We start from the raw sequence: 23,591 nt of genomic DNA, 5'->3' as shown, positions 1-23,591 counted from the left end.
CTAACCATTGTGTGATTCTTTTAGGATCTGAAAAGTTTTATTTTGTTTTGTTTTGTTTTGTTTTGTTTTGGTTCCCCCCCCCCCCCCCCTCTTCTGTTCAGGTACCAGCCGATCCCAAGAGAGGTTGCCAGGTGTGTGGAGACTACCCTTCCTCAGACAACAACCAATCATCTACAACGCCGACCGGAAATGAACGACCCACACGGCAGTGAAGGTCGCGGAGCGGGCGACATGGATCCAAGCAGATGATTGCCGACACCAGCTGATGCTGAGACGGAGGCTGACCGAACAATGAAGGGGGAACCGACAAGGCCACTGAGATTTTTTTTTCACGACACACACGAAAACACTCTAGAACAAGGGCCTAGCTTTGTTTATAAGCCACACCAAATGCTTATAGCTAGGTTGAGGGTGGACAACCTCACACCTAGCTGCAGGAATACAGTCATAAACCCTTCTGCTACGATTGAGGAAAATACTCAAGGTTCTTCACTCATGATGCCGCCAATCAAGTGCGGTGATTCTAACCATGGTTGCACTATTCTCCTAGTCACCACTGAACTCAGCCAATGAAGACGAGTGATGTCCTTGATGCAAATGATGATTTTTGCTTATCTAGATGTAATAAAGGATGATTTTTGATGATTCATGCCATTGATAATAATGATGAAGAAGTTTATTTCCACATTTTCTTGATATATCTGTGCCTCACAAAAGTTAACCCTGACAGACAGCAAAGGTGGAATATAATAATTTTGTTTCTTGATTTGGTCGTTGATGGCGACCAAAAGTGGGGAATGTTAAGGCGAAATTATTAGTTATGCTTAATAATATATTTACTCATATATTTTTAATCCTTAAGCCTTGGGTAACTTCCATTGTGTGATTCTCATTTCTTCTGGGTCAGACCGCCTTGTCCAAAGCACATGATATGCTTACACACACTCACATAGTTCCCCAAAACAACCCCAAGGACAGATGCGTAGGCACTCTATGTGTACGCACTCACATGCACACCCCATACACATCCATTCACACACACGAACACATAAAACGCACACACCTCCATCTCCATGACAATCAAGCAGATACCAGGACTGTTTGACCCAAGAAGAAGAAAATGTTTATTTCTTCTTCTCTCTCCCCACCTCCTCCACTCTGTCCTGTCTTTATCTCCCAGGGGGGAGGAGGGAGGGGGAACTGCAGGGATATACGTGTGTCAGAACTGTGTGTCACTCGATCATCGGACCTCTGGCCGGGACGGTCACTTCTTTTTGTTCCATCCTTGTCCTTTTTTTTTACTTAGCTTAGAATAATTTTTTTTTTATAAAATCATCAATGCTCCGACTGGACTCCATCATTCAACCAGAGCAATAAATCATGTCTCCAAATGAGGTCAACCGCAAATCTTGCCGTAACACCTGGAATCTGCATTATTTGTCTGTTGTGTGTGTGTTTGTCTTCTTCTCTGTTTGTCCTTTAGAGTGACGTGGAGCGGCAAAAAGCCCTGCAGGCTTTCCTCAGCCCTCCACAGCAGAACACCATCTCCAGTTCAGGCTCGGGTACCTTCCTGTCTCCGGCCAGTAACACTGAGCACAGAGCCAAGATCAAAAGAGGTCTACGAAAAACCCAAAATGAGAAGTACAGGCTCAAATAGCTGAGGCTACGCAAAGCTGCTCGTGCAATGATATTTGTAAGTACGGTATACCCTGTGTTCATAAAGGACTGATGAATGAATGAATGAATGAATGAATGAATGAATGAATGAATGAATGAATGAACTACTAACATGATGATGGCATCTATCTGAGTTGGAGTTAATACAGTTGATACCTGCAGGAGAATGCAGCGCTCTGTGATGAGGTTGCTCACTTGGAGGAGAAGTTTCTGAAAGCAAAGGAGGAGCGCAGGTGAGTGAAACTCAGCCTCTTAATAATAATAATAATAATAATGATAGTATAATTATTAAACGCATTACAGCACATACAGCTGCTGGGGATGATAAATAACAATTTTTAAACTACCTGTATTTCATCCAAAAGTAGTTCACATCCACTACTGATGGCCCAAAAACACTGACAAAGAGACTTTTCTGGTGTTTTCACGAATTGAAAGCTGTGCCAGGATGTGGATTTCACGGAAACGCCCGAATACGGATGTAATGTAATATCTTGCGGAGTAAGAGTGGAAGAAAAAATCGATTGGCTGATATATTGCGATATTTCACTGCACGATTATCGAATCAATCCAAAAAAATGTCCTAACCGATTTTTTTTAATCATGTTTTTTAAACAAAACAAAAAAGCAAAAAAGAAACATTTAATGGCGCTAACATATGCCAAGTAAGTAAACACTTAGTCGCTAGGTGTCAGTGAAACACATCAGACCTTGTTGAACTACCTCACTCCTCTATGCATTTTTTCATAAAACATACTGGAGACTTTTATAGATGTATGAGGTTACTTTTTAAAGAACTTAGCAGGATTAGAATCTGTCGTATTACATTTATAAAAAAACTTATTTTAAAAATGTAATTTGACAGTTTGATAAAAATGCCTTTTGTTTTTCATATTTGTACTTGAATTACAGTTAGTTACCATTTTCTTGTTCTCGCAAGTTTAAGAAAAATGAAATAAATTGTACTTCTTTTTTATTTATTTTTATTTAACGGTTGTCGAGTCATGTTTTCTGACCCTTATTACAATACCTGCAGCCCAGATTTTGGCTTTGATTGAAGCTTTTTAATGTTCTTTGCTGAATTTCCTCCCAGCTCGGGGTTGCAAGCTAAATCAGGGTGTGTAATGTTTCCAAACAGTGTGCTTTTCCAATCCTGCTGGTTCAGGCTGAGTGATTCATCAAAGTAAAATCCAAATCTCACTGTGAAACCAGGCAAATTACCCAAACTTGAAAGGCTGCAATTCAGGAAACAAGAAAAAAAACGAGTCGACTTTGAAGTTTTGAAGTAAAACAGTCTTTGAGTGGAAAAACCACGTCTTTTATGGCGTGAAGGGCTTCCAAAGCTGTGTCGACACCCACATTTAAAAAAATGCTATTCAAATAAAGAGCCCCCGCAGGTGGATTATGTAAAATACATAATCCATACATAATCGATATTTTTTCTCTTTTTAAAATGCATCATAGAGCGAAAGCATGTTCCTGATACAAATAAACAATTTTTTTTTTTTACTTTTGTGCACAAATGACAACCTGTAAAGTATGTTGATAAAGACTAAATGTGAAGGAAATATGAAAAAAGCATGGACATATTTACATTGCTGCAGTAATGTATTAATATTGCAAAGGAAGGCAGTTATAAGGGAAAGTCAATGAATTATTGACAACCTCTTTCTTTATTTAAAGGACTATTATAACATAAAACATGCATTTTTCTTTGTACTTGTCAAAAAGTGGTGAAAGCTTTGGTTCCTGGAGTGCGATGCTTAATAAAAGTCAGACCACAGACAGTTGGGGATGGTGCAGAAAATGTTTAAGAAAAGACACGCCCCAGTCCTTTTACAGGCTCTTATTTTTTACGATATTTGCCAAAACATATATTTTTTTCCTTCTATTTTCCAGGTTTTTGCTGAAGTCTTTGCTACAGTACCAGTCCCTGTCAGAGGGTGAAATGCTGCCCACACCCAGCTCCAGCTCACACCTTCCTGCACCACCAGTGTCGTTAAACCAGGCTCCTCCAGGAGCTTCCAGCCTGGCTCCACTTCACAGTGTCACGTCAGGAACATCAGAGGACGCAGCGCTAAAAAAACCCAAGAAGGAAAGGAAAGAACGCGGGAGAGAGAACGGCAAAGAAGAGTGTGAGTTTTTAAACGGAGATGAGGAATAAGAGAAAGACTTTGGGTTCATCTTGTGTTGTCTTTAGGTTCGAGGAAGATTTCCAAGAAGAGGAAGCTAGCTGACGGGTCGAGGAGGCTGGTGCAGCCCATCCCGCTCGACTCCTCTGGTCGTCCTGTGTTTCCCATCGTACTGGGAGGTTTAACAGTCTGCAGTCTGGGAGAGGTCTGTGGTTTAGGTCCAGTTATGATTTACACACCTCAACTAAAGTCCTTCCAGCACTTAATGCACGATTAACACACTGCACACCATTGGCTGCTGCAGATCATCATCGACAGAGTGCTGTTCCATGATGAGTGTGCCATCTACCCAGTGGGCTTCTGCAGCACCAGAGTCTTTGCCGGCATGAAGAACCCAGACCAGCAGTGTCTGTACACCTGCCAGATCAAGGATGGAGGAGCAGGTCCACAGGTACGCACTATGGGCTCTATTCTCCCATGCGCCTTAGTCCAAAAAGACACACAGTGGCGCTGTTTTTGCCTGCGCCCTATTCTCTCCCTGTACTAAAGTCAGCTGCTGCGTGCCTTCATCCCAGTTATGCACTGTGGGTGGAGTGACTCTGAAATGTGGGCGTTCCCATTTAAATCTGGCCTTACGCACATTTTCTCGTCTGCTTAAGTCATTTTCCTCTTAGCGCTTCTAACAATGGAATAAGTGCAGCGCCTCGATAAGATGAAACATTATTTTGAACTAGAAATATGGACTTAGTTACGTTTTAAGGCACACAGACTCGTGCGTCGTAGAGCTGCTCTGTGCATGCCTGAGTTGTGCCTCAGCTGCTGCTGCTCGATTAATTAACACAGACGCAGACTTCTGTCCACGTTGCCACAGTGATGTCCAACTATTTTCATACTATGTCAAAAGTAAAACCACAGTTTGATCCGCTACAGAATAAATAATAAGTGAAACAAGCTGTCATATACTGTACGCGTTTCACTGGTAGTGCACGTTCAACAGAGAAAATGATTCCAAGAGATTTAAATTTAAATCGCAACCTTGTTTTATTTCCTAGTATTATTATTGTTTGTTTGGTTAACAGAGGAACTGTGAACCATTAAAAATCTAAAAAGATGCTGGATTGATTTGTTTTTAAAAGGATTATGTCAGATGATATCACTTTTATTTGATAAACATGTACTCTGTTAAAGTAATTAATTGTTTAAATCAGTTGAATAAACTTGCTCTGTAAAACGGCTCTAGCTGTGATACATTGTGTACTCTTTTTATTTATATTTTTTTGTATGTCTTATGTACTCATGACTTGTTAAGACTTGCATATAAAGTTGAGGACTTGGGACTTTGTTATTTATTCGCTAGTGTAAAAAGAAGTCCTGCTCCTTTCACACTAACTACTTTAGTCACTAATCAGTTGGAAGTTAGATGTGTAGCTTTATGGATCTGCCCTGTTATTCAGAACTAATAAAAGTCAATGAAAGAGTAATATTTTATTTTGATTTATACCGTAATACTGTATATTTCAATGTCACCATCACACTCCTTTAAGACTGCAGGAGTGTTTTAGCCAGATGCTCCATTCTGGCATGTTTACATGTAAATGTGTATTAATATGCGCATTATTTACATTTCTGTAAATATTTACAATTAGGTTAAAAAAGGAGAAAAAAGTCATTTTTCAGAATCAATAAACTCAAAGTTAGTAACTTTCTTTTTCTCTCCATCTCCACAGTTTGAGATTGTCCCTGAAGAAGATCCTCAAAATGCCATCGTTGCTTCCTCAGCCCTGACGTGTCATTCCAACCTCCTGAAGGCCATCGCATCCGTCAGGTAACCATTGATTCCACCATGAAGCACAAACTCCCAGTGAGTATTTTCTAATCATTTCTTTACCATCAGCTCTAAATCTGTGATGCCCATCGTGCCGTCCGGCGCCGACTTCTTCGGATTTTCTCATCCCACCATCCAGAATCTGATCCAGAGCTGTCCCGGGGCTCGTAAATGTAGCAGTTAAATATGCTCTGCTCACTAATTATGGATTTCACTGGAAATGCATCAATGTGGTGAAAACAGGTTCCTGTTCATTCATTGGAGCAACTGGTTTAAACCAGATAAGCTATTACACTAGTGGCCCCTAACCAGGGCCAGCCTCCCTGCCAGGCAACCCAGGCGGCCGTCTCGGGTGCCAAATTGCACCCCCCATTTTTTTTTTTAATTTATAATTTTAACAAGTGTAATAAACATAAAACAAACCCTTTAAAATCACTTCACATGTCAAAGTGCACTCTTGCCTTGGGCATCAAATATTTATTTATTTAATTTACTCTGTACTGCATTTTATTTATATTTATTATTATTATTATTATTATAGGTTTCTGGTTTGTCTTTTTGCACCATCTCTTCAAACTGTTCTGATTCTGATTTAAACTATATTTATATTTGAGAAAGTGAAAGTATAGAATACAATTGTTTAAAACTGTGTTGTTTTAATTGGAAAAATAATCATAATTAAAAAAACATGTTTTTATTTAGTAATTAAGTTGATCAATTTCTAGACATTCCAGGTGACCCAATATGGGGTCATAACCCTAAGGTTGAAAAACACTGTATTACACAGTAACATGGAACAAAAGCAAATGTATATCCTCAGACTTTTTTTCCTACTATTTTTTTTATTCAGTTATGTTTGTTTAGCATAAGAAGCTTGAGATACATTTTCAGCTTTTTTTAGGGAGAATTCAGTCAGATTTTATGTAATCGATCTGTTTTTTTCACTTTTACTTTTTAAAAATGCTTTATGTTCATATTAAGTACATTTAAAATGCGTGCGTTTAGTACATTTGTTCCAAAATAAGGCTTCTTTTCATGTTGTTTTTGTTTTATTTTAGCTACAGATGGATTCGTTTTGAGGTGTGTCGCCCTGGAGACGGTCACGTCCCTCACAGCCTCTCAGAGGACGACGCCTCCGTCAACTTTGATGCTTACCACAGACATCAAGGTTTCGAAGAGAAAATTAAAACTGAGCACTGCATTCCAGGTTGGTTACATCAACAACATACTGTGTCTTCAGTGCTTTCTAATGGAATGTGACCTTTGAATAAAGACTAAAGCTGTGTTTGATATGGCACCCTCCATACTATACACTACAAACTCAATGAGTATATACTGTCTACTTTTTACTAGAAGTATGGTTAGGATGATGACCATTCCCACTGAAGTGTATTCCAAGTTTCCTATTCAAACCTAAAACAAAAACCTTTGAAAGTTCTGAAAACATTTTAAGTGAGAAAGTGACTAAGTAGAATATCAACATGTGGTCATTTGATCCATAAAACACACGGTAACACATTTCTTTCCAGCATTTTGGAGATTTTCGAAGATCTGCTCGTCAGTTTTAACTGACTAAACTTCCGGTTAACTTCAAAACAAGAGCTCTGTTTACCAAAGTGTTAAAAAACTAATGGAAGACAAGAAGAGACGCTTTTGTTTTGAAAAAGGAGTGTTTGCTTTTAGCTTGAAGCCAGTCCCAGATGATTTTACATTCCGCTCACAATGCATCATGGGACAGTTGAGTATGACTAGCCCACCGTGCATACTTAAAAATGTCCCGATGTATTATACATGGTACATGTATTTCTTGTATTTCTAATGTGAAAGCACTACATACTCATTTTGACGTCAAACTTAGTGTGAGTAGTATATTAGTATGACATTTCGAACACAGCCTAAATAGGAAGAAAGTGTCTATTTGTATGGTTGCCGTGCGGACAACCCTCGGTGCTATTGGTACATTTACCGAAGTACACGTAAGTAGCAACTTAGGGTTAGGTTATAACCTTATATTGCAACAATTGTTAGGGTTAGGTTTAGTCTTAGTCACGTGACCTGAACTGGCCAATGAGGGACGCTGCGTACGGATAGAATGTCGATATTGATACGGCAACCGTACGGATAGTGTTAGCACCAAAGAGATTAGCATTTCTTTAGAGGAAAGTGTTTGTTTGCTAAAAAAAAAAAAAAAGTGACTTTTCTATCCTAAGGGATAAAAATAAAGTTTTTAATGTTAAAAATGAAAATAGTTATTGTTATTATCTAAAGCATTATTAAGGCTTATGATGATTCAGCACAAACCTGACCATTGTGCTTGTGTTTCCTCAGGACAGACACCACAGTCTCCCAGCTCATCTCATCAGCACCACCTGACCTCCCTCACCATGAAGCCTTCCACCTCCTTTTTCAGCTCCTGAGATTCTAAATCCATCTGTAGACGATGAAACAGTCAGAAATACTTTAGACTCAGAATGAAGCAGCTCACAATGTGCTGGGCTGCTATTATCAGAAGGATTGTTGGTTAGATCAGTGCAAGTATTAACATTCATGTATCAAACATCTTGTTACAAAGCAGACTTTATTAACTGTGCATTGGCAGCCAACAGTTGTTACACTCATTCCCCCAAACAGGATTTAATAAATTCCTATAATGCCAACCATTGTGTGAAATAGAAATAAAAAAAAAGTCTAAGCTGTTTAAAGTTGAAGTATACTGTATTTTCCAGGTGAAGCATCAACAAAGAGTGAATCAAATAATCACTTTTCCCACAAACAGCTTTGATTAAATATCGATCAGTTTGATATTCATTTGTGCAAATTCGCAAAGTCATGACTTGTAGCGTAAACATGTTACAACCTTTCACCAGCTTTAACTTTTCACATTCAGAGCAGTGCAGTTAAAAAAAACATATTCCCTAATATAATCTAAGTTCAACAGCAAGAAAATATTTGATAAAACAAAAAAAAAGAATAAACATTAAAAATAAAATGAAAATCAAAGTTTTAATAGCTTAGGTTTAATAACTTTTTTTTTTGTTAATTTTCAGTTTTGAAAATGCCACAATAACCTTATAGAAGTGTTTTACTAACTTTATTGCCCCCTGTACCCCTTAGCTTTTATTTCTTATCACATGTACCCCTTAGCTCATGTTATACATCATTTATTTGTCTGCTCGCTCATCTAAACTGGAATTTATGCCTTTTAATTTATTTATTTCTGATGTTTTGCTCATTTTAGAATTTGAATTTCACCTTTTGGTGTATTTTAAAGTGTTGTACCACAAAGTATTATTGATGGATGAGGAGAAAAAAAAGTCTGTGTGCATGTACAACAAAAATATGTTCAAAACAAAACTCACAAATCGTTGAGTAAATGACCAAATAATTCAGTTGTAAAATGTTGTTGGAAGAACTCTACATTTTTTCCAAAATCCTGAAATTTCTCATTACATTTTTTTCTCAAAATCTCCCCAAATAAAAAAAAAATGATTAAAAAAATGAATAAATCAAATAACATTTTAGTATCTGTCACTTATTGCTTAGATTGTATTAATGTCTTGGTCCATATTTGTCCCCTGAACTAAAATGAGTTTGACTCCCCTGCTGTAGTTTATCATAGAACGTAATTTAACGTTTGGATTATGTCTGTGTCAATTTATAATCCCAGCCTCTACTGTTCACACACATTCTAATAGATCCTAAAACAATGCATGAGTTTGGCACTTTGCGGCGTTTATTTGAGCTCGTTTTCATGGTTTCTTCCTCCTGTGCGTCGATGGGCAACAAAAGGCGGTGCAGGTAAAGTGTTGCTGGCGTCATAGATGGGACAGGCTTTAAAGTTACAGGGCCAATCCTTCCACGCATATCGAAGAGCAGCGACCGAGGACGAGTTGCACAAAGATGTAGATAGCTGGACATTGGATGGACCCCGGTTCATGATGGAAGCTGGAACCCAGAGGGAATTACTGCCACAAGGTGCTGCAGTCTCTGAGCAGCAGATCTGATGGGAATAAACACAAAAAATGGTTGATTGTGGGTTGAACCTTTGACTGGATGCACTAATTCAGAGTGATCTGACAGCTTTACCTCAAAGATTGTTGTAGATGAATCAACTTTAACTATTTGGTCGTAGGTAACATTGATTTGCATTTGAGAAGACTCAATTTGTAGCGGGAAAGGTCCCTGGAAAAGAACATCCTTTTGATTATAAGCCACAGCCCTGGCTCCCAGTAACAGTCTGAGGGCTACGTCCTGCTTGTCCCGTGGATGGATCCTGAAAAATGAGATCAACAATCAAATATGATACAGATGAGTTTAGGCCTTCCAAAAATTGGTGTACGCAGGAAAAAACATCTCGACTTATGAAAAAAAAGCTTAATGTCTAGTTTCAGCGATGGGGTTTGGTCTCTAAGGCTGTAACATATCGAAGTCAAATGATTCTGTTATGAACGTTGAGCTCTTTTCTGTGTGAACCAGAGGCATGTTTATGGAAAAAGCAACTTGAGCTACACAATGACACGTGTGCAACAACATGAAAACTCACTACGTTCACACTGCAAGCCTTTAAGCGCAATTGGAATATTTGTGTAGCAGTTCAAGTGTGAACTGCTTGTGGCTCCGAACTGACCCACATGATGCACGCTGTCGCACAAACATAAACATGGAGGAAGTTTGCATTTTCACGTTTGTCTCAAAGTTTTTGTGCAGTGGGATGAACTTTCAAGCTTTGCTTGTATGGAAGTGTCACCCCATATACTGGTACTCATTACGCCCAAGACCTCGCTGCCCCTCCATTGACTTGTTTCATCATTGCTATCATCTATTTTTGCAAAGCTCCCACTGAGCAGAATGATGACGTGTGTCACTATAAAGTGACGCCAACGTATTAAACGCGCATCAAATCTACCTCAGCCGTTCACACTGAGATCGCTTTGAAAAAAATCCGATCTGTATCTGATTTGGGACTACATGAAAGGCTACGTTAACACAGCAGGCAAATGCTCATAAAATCCTATCTTTTTGCCCATATACGACCTGTATCCGATCTGTTAAACACAATTCTGATTTTTTTCAAATCCGACCCAGGTCACTTTCATATGTGGTCCTAAATCCGTTACGTATCTGATTTTTTTCAATACAAACTCAGTGTGAACAGTGAAAGTGGATTTGATGCGTTAATGTCACTTAACGGTAACAGCTGTAGCAGGTCTGCTCACCATCGACGAGAGGGACAGGCTTGAAGCATCCACTGTTGATACAATCCAACATGGATTATCTATATCTTTGATACCTGGATTATGTAAATAGTAGGGATGTAACGATTAATCGTAAGGCAGTTAAAAATCGATTCATAGGTATCACGGTTGATATTGATTTTCTGAAAATTTAATCGCAGTACTTTTTTTTAACCAGCAGTGTAGGTGGCGGGTGGAGTCTGCTAATACTTTCTTTCTGGCCGCCTTCTACTCTTAAATATGTTAATAAATGATTCATTGCCCCTTTAGCACCGAAAGAATATCTGTAATATTACTTGAATATCTGTAAAAGTCACGTTTTTCTATTAGCTCTGTCTGCTAGCATAGCTTCTCTTCTTCACTGCAAGAATTTCTGCAAGCCAACCGACCACTGGGTTACCAGCGCCCTCTGCTGGTCCAAACAAATATGGCGTAAATCACTGTAATCACGGGTTTTTTTTTTTTAAAGTCCAATTGTTAAGGCACAAAATACATTTTCAGTTGCACTTTTAAAAAGAAAAAGAACTATAATGCAGTTTTGCATTGTTTATTATAGAACCAGAATTTAAATTAATAGGCTTCATTTTCATTTGTATTATTCCTTTATTTATTTCATTCAAGATTTATTTTTAGTTAAATTGCATTGTTTTGAATAGTTTATCAAGGGATTCTTTTGACAATGAAATATAAAAGGAAAATAATACAGTATTTTCTAGTTTAAAAATTTGTCTACAGTCCCATTTTGTAAGATAAATCGTGAGAGAATCGTATCGTGAACCCAGTATCGTGAATCGAATCGTATCGGGAGTTGAGTGAATCGTTACATCCCTAGTAAATAGATCCACTATTTCTTGCGCACACTGTGCCTGTTTGTGTTTAACGTTTGATTGTTACCTCATGCACTGATCTGATGTTGACAATAACAGTTGTTTATTAATAAAAGCGGGTTTACCACTTAAACAAACGTAAATATGTTATTTTGTATGAGGAAAAAAGGAGGTTTTAACTGTCGGTTTCAGGTCGGGCTCTGATATACAGTAAATATCCGAATGCCTGTTGGGTTTGGGTCAAAGCTTGAAGGTTCATACTATAACTGGTCTGCATTTAAAAGCTAATCAGCATCACAATAAGCCAAAACAGAAATACAGTTGTGTGCGAAAGTCAGGGCACCCCTTTAAAAACAGCATATTTTATATATTTAAAAAGTTATATTCATATTTACTGTCTCTCTGGTATATGTGAAAAAAAAAGACAATATTGTCAGGAAACATTAATGCATAGTTACATTTTATTTTATAAATTGAACAAAATTACAAAAATGAAAAACATAATTTTGGCATGTGCAAAAGTCGGGGCACCCTGAGAGTTTCAAAGTGTCAGATTCTTTTTACAAGCTCAGACCTCTACCAGCTCATTGGTCCTGAAGCATGTGTCAACAATTGTCATTAGGGAGTGCCAGCTGGTGCCAATTTGAGGGTTTCTTAAATACGGCGACTCCACAAACTTTGTACAAACACTCAGCAACCATGGGTTCCTCTAAGAAGCTGTGTAAGACAGAAAAAATGAAAGTAATTGATGCCCACAATGCCGGGGAGGGCTACAAGAAGATAGCAAAGCGTTTTCAGCTTGCAGTTTCCACAGTGCGAGGCATAATTAAGAGATGGCAGGTGAGGGGAACTGTGGAGGTCAAGAAGAGATCTGGAAGACCAAGGAAACTCTCGGAGAGAACAGCTCGTAGTCTGGTCAGAAAGGTAAACCAAAACCCACATTTGACTTCAAAAGACCTCCAGGAAGATTTAGCAGACTCAGGAGTGGTGGTGCACCCTTCCACTGTGCGCCGATACTTGCACAAACAAGACCTTCATGGAAGAGTCTGTAGAAAAAAACCTTATCTACGACCTCATCATAAAATACTACGTCAAAAATATGCAACAGAACATCTACAGAAGCCTGATGACTTTTGGAAACAAGTGCTGTGGACTGATGAAGTTAAAATAGAACTCTTTGGCCACAATAAGCAAAGGTATGTTTGGAGAAAAAAAGGAGCAGCATTTCATGAAAAGAACACCTTGCCAACTGTTAAATATGGGGGTGGATCCACCATGCTTTGGGGTTGTGTTGCAGCCAGTGGGACAGGAAACATTGCTCGGGTGGAGGGAAGAATGGATTCAATTAAATACCAGCAAATTCTGGAGGCAAATATCACAGCATCTGTATAAAAAGCTAAAGCTGAAAAGAGGATGGCTTCTACAACAGGATAATGATCCTAAACATACCTCCAAATCCACCATGGACTACTTCAAGAAACGCAAGCTGAAGGTTTTGGAATGGCCTTCACAGTCTCCCGACTTAAACATTATCGAAAATCTGTGGGTAGATCTTAAAAGAGCTGTGCATGCAAGACGTCCTAGGAATATTGCAGAACTGGAAGCCTTTTGCAAGGAAGAATGGGGAAAAATCCCAAATAATAGAATCCAGAGACTTGTTGTTGGCTATAAGAAGCATTTACAAGCTGTGATATCTGCCAGAGGGGGTGTTTCTAAGTACTGAAGGTACTGATGCTGTAGGGTGCCCCGACTTTTGCACATGCCAAAATTATGTTTTTCATTTTTGTAATTTTGTTCAATTTATAAAATAAAATGTAACTATGCATTAATGTTTCCTGACAATATTGTCTTTTTTTCCCATATACCAGAGAGACAGTAAATATGAATAGAAATTTTTAAATATATAAAATATGCTGTTTTTAAAGGGGTGCCCTGACTTTCGCACAAAACTGTACTTGGCTCTCTCTCTTTCTTTCTTCTCGTTCTGTTCATTCATCCTATGGCTCCAGTGCACAAAAACTTTGAGACAAACGCAAAAATGCACATGTGGGTCAGTTCGGAGCCGCAAACAGTTCACACTGGAGTCTGATACAGATCACACTTAACTGTGAACGGTCAAACAAAAAAATCGGATCTGAGCAAATGATCAGAATTGAGCATTAAGGACTGGCAGTGTGAATGTAGCCATTGTGTTCTAAATTTGATTTGAAAAAATCTGATACAGTAAGGGCTAGATTTGAGGGTTCACACTGCTTCTAAAAATGGTCACTTGACCCCCCAAAAAATGTGATTTGGGTCCCTTTTGCCTGCAATGTGAACGTAGCCTTAGTCTAGTTTCTCACTTTTCCAAAAAACTTGGGGATGGGCCTCTAGTGATGGTGAGTAATGTGTCATTTTGAGGTTTCATACAGATGTGCAGAGTCTCAACATATTTAAAAGTAGCAAATGAGAAAAAAAATATAAAAAGAAGCTCTCAGATAAATCTGTGAATATCTAAGTGAAATCCTTACGTGCCGTAGGGAGATTTTTCATCTGGTAAATCAAAAGCCACAGCCATGAAGGTTTTCTTCATCCTGGCATTTGGGACAAATCCGAAGTCTGCTGTTTGGTGCCAGCGGAGCTCTGGGAAGCCGTCGTCGATGTTCTTTTTGTTGTTGGTGGATAACTACACAAGAGAGAAAGGATTTAAACACATCTTTGAGTTTGAGAATTCACTTCATCACATCATTTGCATAGGCATACATACAGAGCGTGAAATCACTGTTAACCCGTCTCTCAGGAGCAGCTCTAGGGAAGTGCATGAGGGTTCAAAGGCCTTTGCTCAAAGGATAAAAATCTGTTTTTATATTTACCCCAGCCCACTGTCACAAACTCAAACCACGAGCTTGTTTACTTGATCCCTTTTATACCCATTTTTATGTAAAGGTTCTTTTTCTTGTTTCTTCCTTAAACATCTGGATTTTGAACAAGTATTTGAGATTACTTCTTTATTTCAAGGTCCCATTTCATGCTATTTTTCACCCATCTCCATTTGTTCGAAGAACCCCAACAACATAGTATTTGAGGTTTATTTTCACAAACTTGCCTGTTTTCCAGAGTTGCATTTCATGAGTAGGCGTGTCTGTAGACGCTGACTTCATGCTTTGCTCTTGCGAGGCAGATCAGTGATCACCAAAGCGATTTTCTTTTTGCTAACCAAACACTGTTATTGTTTTCAGCCAAAAAACTGCACATTACAGTAAACCACATGACTAAGTGGCTATTGTGATTGTGAGTCCGTCTCCACTGCTGCTGCTGCTGCAATAAACACACAGCCTGAAGCGCTGAGTAATTCAGCTGCTTCAAACACCGGAGTGTTAAGCTGCTATGTCACTTTCTTCTCTTCCATATATTAACTACAGGAATAGTGCATTTAAAGGTAGGGTAGGCAATTTTCAAAAGCTAGCATGATTATGAATGTAGCCTCCCCAACTGCTCCGCCTTTACCCCCCCTCGCCCCTTCCCTCTGTGCTCCGTCTCACTCACATGCACACGCACAGCTGCCGCAGAAGAGGAGCTCAGCTCATCGTTTGTATTGTGTAAAAACTTTGTTGTCTCATGTCTCATTTAGCAATAAGTAAACAATAAACTTTACCGTTATATATGTTAAAAACATGACCAAAAACTTTGTTTTAACTCTGTCAGCGGTGACGCGCTTTCAGTGAAAGCTCGTGCATGCGAGGGATCGAGAACAAGCAGGGAGACAGGGAGACGTGATTGGTTAAAAAAATTGTTAGTTTTTTTCCATTGGTCGAAGTTATTACAGGTTTACAGCTGCTACAGATGATGGATTTTCTTCGTCCCTTTTTCAGAGCACTTAAGATCTTAATTGCTATAAGGACATAAAGAAAATTTCAACCAAAAACTTAAAAAGTGTATCTGGAGAAAATCGCCAACCCTAGCTTTAATAAAAAAAGATGAAGTAGACATACAATCTAAAACTGGGCAAAAAAATTACTTTGATACTTTTGTTATGAGGGTGACGAGATGATGTGTGACACACCTGGACAAATCCAAAGGGGAAGTCGGCTGCTGTCTGTCCTCCAGAGCCCTGGTGAAAGGCCATCCTCCAGTCATCAATCATAGCGGGGAAGGAACAGTTATACTTGTCCTGATGATACTTTGTGTTCGCTTCACCTGAAAGAGCGAAATGACTTTACACACGTAGTGTATGTTGTGTACCTAAGCATTTGTTTAGCACGTGTGTAGATTCACCTTGGTACCAGATGGCTCCATAGATGGTCATGTTGACAAATGGGTGGATCATTGCGTTCCATAACAAGGAATTGTTGTGTGGACTGAAAGGGTGGGACAGCAGGAATTCAATTAGCATTAGGCTGATTAGCATAGAAACATTGTCTTTGTTTGTGTCATTACACTTCAAGCTTGTCCAGGTCACACATATGCAGAGCTCGAGAGGAGGACCAGGTTTCCACAGGGGTTCCTCCCCAACAGGATTCCACCAGTCCAATGGGATACTTCATGGTGTCATACAGATAACGTCCAAAAAGCCAGCACACAGCCGAAAACTCCGACAGTACGTCTGTAAAGTTTAAAAAAAACAAGCGTAAGCCCAATCATCGGGAAGCAGAAAGTTTAACCCTCCTATTATCCTTGGGGTCAATTTGACCCCCATTCAATGTTCATCATTCATAAAGTAGTAACAGACTTTGTTTTTTTTTTTTTTTAAATCATATTTCATAAATGTTCCTAATTTGATGGGTACAATTAATTAAGCATAAAATCATCATGATGATATTTTATTTTTTCATTGTGCTGAACGCATATTGCACGCATTGGTGTTCCTCTGGGGTCAATTTGACCCCACGCTCTTTTAGCTGTGTAAAACTTGTCTGTCCGTGTCTAACCATGTGTGACCTTACATCCCCACACCTGCAGATGCACAGTTGATAATTTTGAGTTGTTACCTGACATGGAACAGCTCTTTCACAGTGAAAGTGACAGATAAAGAGGAATTTATAGTGAATAACTCCAAATATGTTACATGAAAATAGGTAAATAATCAATCAATGAAGAAGAAAAGGGCATCATCTTACCAGCTCTGGCCACAAACCAGGGAAGCTTCACTTCAATCAGGTCAGGCAGCTCAGTTTCACTCTCTTTTAAAGCTGCCATGAAAGGTCTCACGTGAGGATACTTTGCTGCCAGGGCCAGCTCTTCTGAAGCGTTGAACACCTAAGAGAATCATTCACCATTTTTCAGAGAATCAGAGAAACACTAAAAATGTCCTGCTTTGTTCGTTGGATAGGAATAGAGCATCTGAGATGCCTGTGTTTTGTGTAAAAAAATCAATGAATTGAACATTATTCATGTGAATTGGTACAAAATGCAACATTTTACTACGGTCATTCAATTTTGACCCACTTTTTTTCTTTTTTTTTTTAGAATTCAACTAACCACATTTAGTTTTTCAAAATAAATTTGTTTTATTTAGGATTTATTCAGCCCCGTCCCCAGTTATAAAAGGGTGTGCAGACTTTTGCAACGTCATTCTCTCAGTTTTTTATTTTTACTTCACCTCTCTGAAAGATTTCAGTTTGTTTTTCAATTGCATTGTACAGGTTATAAATCACATTAAAGGTGGAAAAAGTTGTGAAATTAATTATCTTGGTGTCATTTTTTTTTACATCACAAAAACCTGGCATTACAACAGAGGTGTGTATACTTTTTATATCCACTGTAGCTGTTGAAAACACACTTATAATCTTTTTTTTAAAACATAAACCTATATATTTTCCTATGCAACATGCATTTCACAGGATGCCTGTCAAAAAAAAAGAAGTATAGTTCAAAATAAAAGACAAGTCCAACATGACAGACATTAAGTATTTATTTATTTTTGACCAGCTGCCACGAAGGTGAACTTTCAAGCCCCACCTGTGCCCATTACCCCTCAAATAATCCTGACAAATTACCGGTACATTTTTTTCACATTTACTTAACTAACAGGGGAAAAGTAACAGTATCAACCTGGAAGTTGCCATATTTCCAATATTGCAGCAGCAAAACAAACAGCACGCACACCAGCAAATCCTGAATTTCGAGAGGAAACAATGAATTATTGCCGTATTTTTGGCTGTACCAATCGGACAGACCATAAAAATTTTTTGGAGTTTTATAGAGTGCCAAAAGTTATAACAAATCAGGGAGAATAATGTCAAAAATGATCAGAGGAAAGAAGGCGCTTGTGGCTAGCGAAGCTAAACAGGATCTACGACACAAATCTGGACAACATCCAAATTTGTTCGACCCATTTCTTGTCAAGTGAGTGAATTGTTGATAGCAGCGGCGCTGAACTAATTTTCTAGTGTGATTATGATAATAAAATTCACATAAATGCATGTGGCACTGGCTTTATATAAATACATTTAATAGCCTGCTACAATAACAACACAGTTGTTAAAATGTAGAGCAAAAATGTGCTGTATTTCTAATTGTTTTCCAGGTAAAAGGTCTGAACTTTTACCGTTATTACATTACTTACTTTGGCCTTCACGTCACATCTGTTGATGACTTGATCCACACAACATCTGGTTATAGACCTCCAAACTTTTATAAAATTTAAAGTCTTACGCTGCGCTGCGTATGGGTTTGGCGAAAACCAGGTAGATGACGATATCAGGATAAACAGTATAATAGACGGAAGACTCTCCGGATCTTGATCCAAAATGAGGGAGCTGACTCAAATGGATCTGCACCACCAATAAAGTCTAACTTTTCCAAATATCGTGCCCTTTTCTGCGGACCAAGTCCTTCCCTGTATGCCTTTACTTCGATAACGCATTTTGAGGAGCTTTTCTGTGGTTTATCCATCGCAATAATTCACCATTTCCTCTCAAAATTCAGGATTTGCTTGTGTGCGTGCGGTTTGTTTTGCTGCTGCCAAAATGGCGACTTCCGGGTTGATGACACGTCGTGAAAATCCTCTATTTGTACCAAAAAGCTTAAGAAAACAAAAAAGGCAAATAATTATTTTTCAAGTCAGATATGGAAAGTTTGTTTATTAGGGATGTAACGATTAATCGTAAGGCAGTTAAAAATCGATTCATAGGTATCACGGTTGATATCGATTTTCTGAAAATTGAATCGCAGTACTTTTTTTAACCAGAGTGTAGTGTAGGCGGCGGGCGGAGTCTGCTAATACTTTCTTTCTGGCCGCCTTCTACTCTTAAATATGTTAATAAATGATTCATTGCCCCTTTAACACCGAAAGAATATCTGTAATATTACTTGAATATCTGTAAAAGTCACGTTTTTCTATTAGCTCTGTCTGCTAGCATAGCTTCTCTTCTTCACTGCAAGATATCTGGATGCCAACCGACCACTGTGTTACCAGCGCCCTCTGCTGGTCCAAACAAATATGACGTAATTTTTTTTTTAAAAGTCCAATTGTTAAGGCACAAAATACATTTTCAGTTGCACTTTTAAAAAGAAAAAGAACTATTATGCAGTTTTGCATTGTTTATTATAGAACCAGAATTTAAATTAATAGGCTTCATTTTCATTTGTATTATTCCTTTGTTTATTTCATTCAAGGTTTATTTTTAGTTAAATTGCATTGTTTTGAATAGTTTATCAAGGAATTCTTTTGACAATGAAAAATAAAAAGAAAATAGTACTGATTTTCTAGTTTTTTTTCCAAAAAAAAATTTGTCTACAGTCCCATTTTGTAAAATAAATCGTGAGAGAATCGTATCGTGAACCCAGTATCGTGAATCGAATCGTATCGGGAGTTGAGTGAATCGTTACATCCCTATTGTTTATTGTTCTGCTCCATGTGAAGTACATTTCGACGTAAATCATATTGTGCACTTTAGTTCCACCGTAACTAGAGATGTAACGATTAATCGTAAGGCAGTTAAAAATCAATTCATAGGTATCACGGTTCACATCGATTCTCTGAAAATTTAATCGCAGTACTTTTTTTAAACAGCATATACATATAGATATATATTATATATCTATCCTTCTCTTGTCCAAATGCTGAGGTAGCGGGCGGAATTTGCTACTACTTTCTTTCTGGCCGCCTTCTACTCTTAAACATGTTCATAAATGATTCCTTACCCCTTTAGCACCGAAAGAATATCTGTAATATTACGTGAATATCTGTAAAAGACATTTTTCTATTAGCTCTGTCTGCTAGCATAGCATCTCTTCTTCAATGCTAGAATAACTGCATGCCAATCAACCACAGGGTAACCAGCGCCCTCTGCTTGTCAAACAAATATCTGACATAAATACAGTGGAGACTGTTTTTTTTTTTTTAAGTCCAATTGTTAAGGCACAAAATACAATTTCAGTTTCACTTTTAAAAAGAGAAAGAACTAGTATGCAGTTTGCATTGTTTACTATAGAACCAGAACCAAATTAATAGGCTCCTTCTTCATTTGTATTATTCCTTCATTTATTTCATTCAAGATTTATTTTTAAATTGCATTGTTTTGAATAGTTTATCAAGGGATTCTTTTGACAAAAATAAAAGGAAAATAGTACAGTATTTTCTAGTTTTTTCCCCAAAAAAATAAAGGAATATTTTTCATTCATCATTTGTCTACAGTCCCATTTTATAAAATAAATCATGAGAGAATCGTATCGTGAACCCAGTGTCGTGAATCGAATCGTATCGGGAGCTGAGTGAATCGTTACATCCCTAACCGTAACATTTAGTTCCCGGTCACATATCTAATGCAGTCTAAATTTAATTCTCTATTAATTTCTGCTACATTTTTAGGTTTTCTCATTATTACTTTCTTTGTGTTTTGTTTAGAGTTAATTATCGTTATTGTCAATGAAGAAAGGCATTCAAACTCTCAAGCACTAATACCCTAAAGGGAAAAATCACTCACAACCAGGGTTGGGTTCAATTATAATTGCAATCGTGTAATTGATAAATAACTACAATTACAATTGTAATTGTAAAGTTAAAAATGTTGTTGTAATTAAATTGTAATTTACTTTAGATAATTGACTTGTATTTGTAATTGCCATGAAAATTATATAAAAATTGTCAATATAATTTAACAGTTCTACACATACTGTATGTAGTTAATTATTATTAATATGATTCATATCAAGCAATCCCACATTTTATCATTTAAAAAAATTGAATTCTAGGGGTGCACAGACAAAAAACGCTCGGATGCCCACATCAAAAATATTAAAATCTATATTTCCATTGATTAGGAAGCCTAACATGGTAACTAATAAATAGGAAAGAAATTAGATGATAGATATTGATTTTTTGTGTATTTTACAGCTGATTTAGGACCTGTTATCATAAGAGACGCTAACAGTAAGGTTCACTTTTATTAGGTTATTTATTTCATGCTAAGTAATCGTGATTAATTGTAATTGAACTTTAGTAATTGAGAACGTAATTGTAATGGACTTTCAGAGAATTGTAATTGGGAAAGAATGCTGGTAACTGTAATCGCAATTGAACACGGGTAATTGAAAACGTAGTTGTAATGCAAAAATGTAATTGACCCTAACCCTGCTCACAACCCAGAACACCAAAATTTAAATAATGACACAACTGATGAATATAAGCTCAAGTATTCATTCCACTGACTGTAAACTTTACCTGTGAAGTTTGAAAGAACATGTTGCTCTGCCCTCCACACACCCAAATGTCTCCAAAAAGCACATCTTTCAGAATGGCTGTATAGTTTGTAGAAGATACGTTCACTGTGTAAGGACCTCCAGCATCAACAGGGTCAAGGGTGACTTTCCAGATGCCTGTAAACATGGTCAAATTAGATAAGTGTCACCAGAACTGGGGGAAGTTTCATGTTCATCAGCTCTACTATCCATTATTACTCAAAGAAAAAGGTTAATCAGTGACTCAGATTTATGATTTTTGAGGACGTCAGACTAAATCCTGATTTGATTTAATTTACCTTTGGTCACAGTGACTGGTGAAGCTTCCTGGTTTACTGGTCCTGACAGAGACACAGTGATCTTTGCACCCTCAGGTCCATAACCCCACACCACAGCTCTCTGTGGAGACTTCTGCAGCACCATGTGGTCGCCATAGTACGAGGCAAAGAGCAGCCTCCCATCTAACCAATAGGAGCACACAGAAGCTATACGTCAGGGGGGTCAAACTCTAGATTGTAGGGAGGAAAACAAGCATATTCAATGTTATTGTGCCCAAGTTCGCACTTCCACGTAGGGGTGTCCCGATCCGATATCGGTCTGATATCAGCCTGAAAACAAATATCAGATTCAAATTTCCAATTGTTATTATTTATTTATAATTCATTTTTTTTATTCAATTGTATAGTACTGTAGATATTATATTGAAGGTTAAAATGTATGTAACCAATTGGTTAATAATCAGTCAGTTTATCTCATACCTACTGTTACTGACTATTGTTCTCTGTTTGAGGAACATCACTTGATCAAGCCTTTTCTAACATTCTACACTACAAAATGAGTGTTATTTTTTTAGTTTAAAAAAAAAAAAAAAGAATGTATGATTCATGCTGATATTGTACCGGATCAATATCGGTATCGGCTGATACGCAAGGCTGCAATATCGGTATCATATCGGAAATGAAAAATAAATAAATAAATAAATAAATGTATCGGGACATCCCCAGTTCCACGCATAAATAACATAGAAGGTAAGTAAAGTACCAACAATATCCAAGCAATAAGTGACAGATATCAGGATTTTCACTTAATGTCCTTGATTTTGTGAGTAATTTGAATTTGAAATTTTTATTTAATTTTGGGGAAAAATCTGTGGAATATTTCAGGTTCTTTCAACAATTTGAGATTAAAATTGACTGCCATCATGTGATATAAGGACGGGAAAACTGTGAGCCCTGGCAAATATTCAACTCAATAATCATCTCATAGCGTTTATCGAAATATAAAATTCTTAAGAAAAAAACAAAACAAACAATTCCACATGAACATGCAAACATGAAATATTGTAGAGTTTCATTGACTTTGTGAAGTGAATTGTTCTGTATTTTACACAATGTTCTATGTTTTCTCTGTCATTTTTGCTTTCTCTTGTGGGCCAAACTGGATGCTCTAAAAGGCCGGATTTGGCCCCCGGGCCTAGAGTTTGTCACGAGATCTATGTGAACAGGCTTCGCAATAGGAAGTTGATAAAGTGATTTATGATTTAAAAAAAATCGTTAATAATATAGCATCAGTGTGGTTTAAAAAGGAACTGTATGAGCATACACATCATTTATCAGTACCTACAAACACCATAACCAGCATAAAAAATGACAATTACTTACAAATGGAGCATTAACATGATAAAAGTCTAGAAATATAATCAGATAATCATTCACTGAATGTGTGTGCGTAAAACAAACAGGAAAGAAAAAAAAACAGTTTAATTAAATCAAAATACATTGTTTTTTTTACGAATAAAAGGACTAGTGACGGAGTTGGGTCGCGTGGGAAGATGCGTTCAAGGAAAACTTGTAATTTTCACATTTTAAGCAGAAATATCTTACACAGTTGGTTTTAATAAGGCCGTATTAGTGTATGGCTTCATTAAAAGCCGTACACAGCTTTAGCAGTGCATGAGATGCTGCTAAAACGCAAAAATCACTCACATTAGGAATACAATCTTTACTCACCAATGCCCGGAAAAAAAGCAGAAAAAACAACCACAACCGCAGCACAAAGTGGTGCAACCATGATGGGTGAAAAGCTGGAGATTTAAAACAATAAAGCCTAACCAAAAATACCACCGTTAACACTCATTAAACACTAAACTGTTTATGTTATTACTCGGGAAAACCAGAAGTGGAGACGACGAGTTTCCAGCAGGTGACACCAACTACAGGTACAGCTGACTTTCAAA

General features: G+C 37.6%; 2 protein-coding genes across 2 annotated transcripts; one reads left to right on the top strand and one right to left on the bottom strand.

The window, feature by feature from the left end:
* The first annotated feature begins 753 nt into the window (after window positions 1–753).
* Window positions 754–8,336, top strand: LOC114474588 (transforming growth factor beta regulator 1-like). Its single transcript, XM_028465005.1, has 9 exons — window positions 754–1,693; window positions 1,840–1,910; window positions 3,577–3,812; window positions 3,878–4,014; window positions 4,114–4,260; window positions 5,537–5,634; window positions 5,704–5,814; window positions 6,693–6,841; window positions 7,963–8,336. The coding sequence occupies exons 1-9, from the start codon at window positions 1,685–1,687 to the stop codon at window positions 8,049–8,051; spliced, it is 1,047 nt and encodes a 348-aa protein (XP_028320806.1). The 5' UTR covers window positions 754–1,684; the 3' UTR covers window positions 8,052–8,336.
* LOC114474587 (sialate O-acetylesterase-like) lies at window positions 8,331–23,591 on the bottom strand. Its single transcript, XM_028465003.1, has 10 exons — window positions 23,365–23,591; window positions 21,655–21,816; window positions 21,339–21,493; window positions 16,792–16,930; window positions 16,112–16,277; window positions 15,950–16,032; window positions 15,738–15,871; window positions 14,206–14,360; window positions 9,721–9,907; window positions 8,331–9,634 (listed from the first exon to the last, which is right to left on the bottom strand). Exons 1-10 carry the CDS (start codon window positions 23,423–23,425, stop codon window positions 9,368–9,370), a joined length of 1,509 nt encoding a protein of 502 aa, XP_028320804.1. The 5' UTR covers window positions 23,426–23,591; the 3' UTR covers window positions 8,331–9,367.

The sequence above is a fragment of the Gouania willdenowi genome, chromosome 13 (assembly GCF_900634775.1).
Source record: "Gouania willdenowi chromosome 13, fGouWil2.1, whole genome shotgun sequence".
NCBI lineage: Eukaryota > Metazoa > Chordata > Actinopteri > Blenniiformes > Gobiesocidae > Gouania > Gouania willdenowi.
The sequence above is the reverse complement of the archived record's forward strand: the minus strand, read 5'-3'. Positions and strand labels throughout refer to the sequence as shown.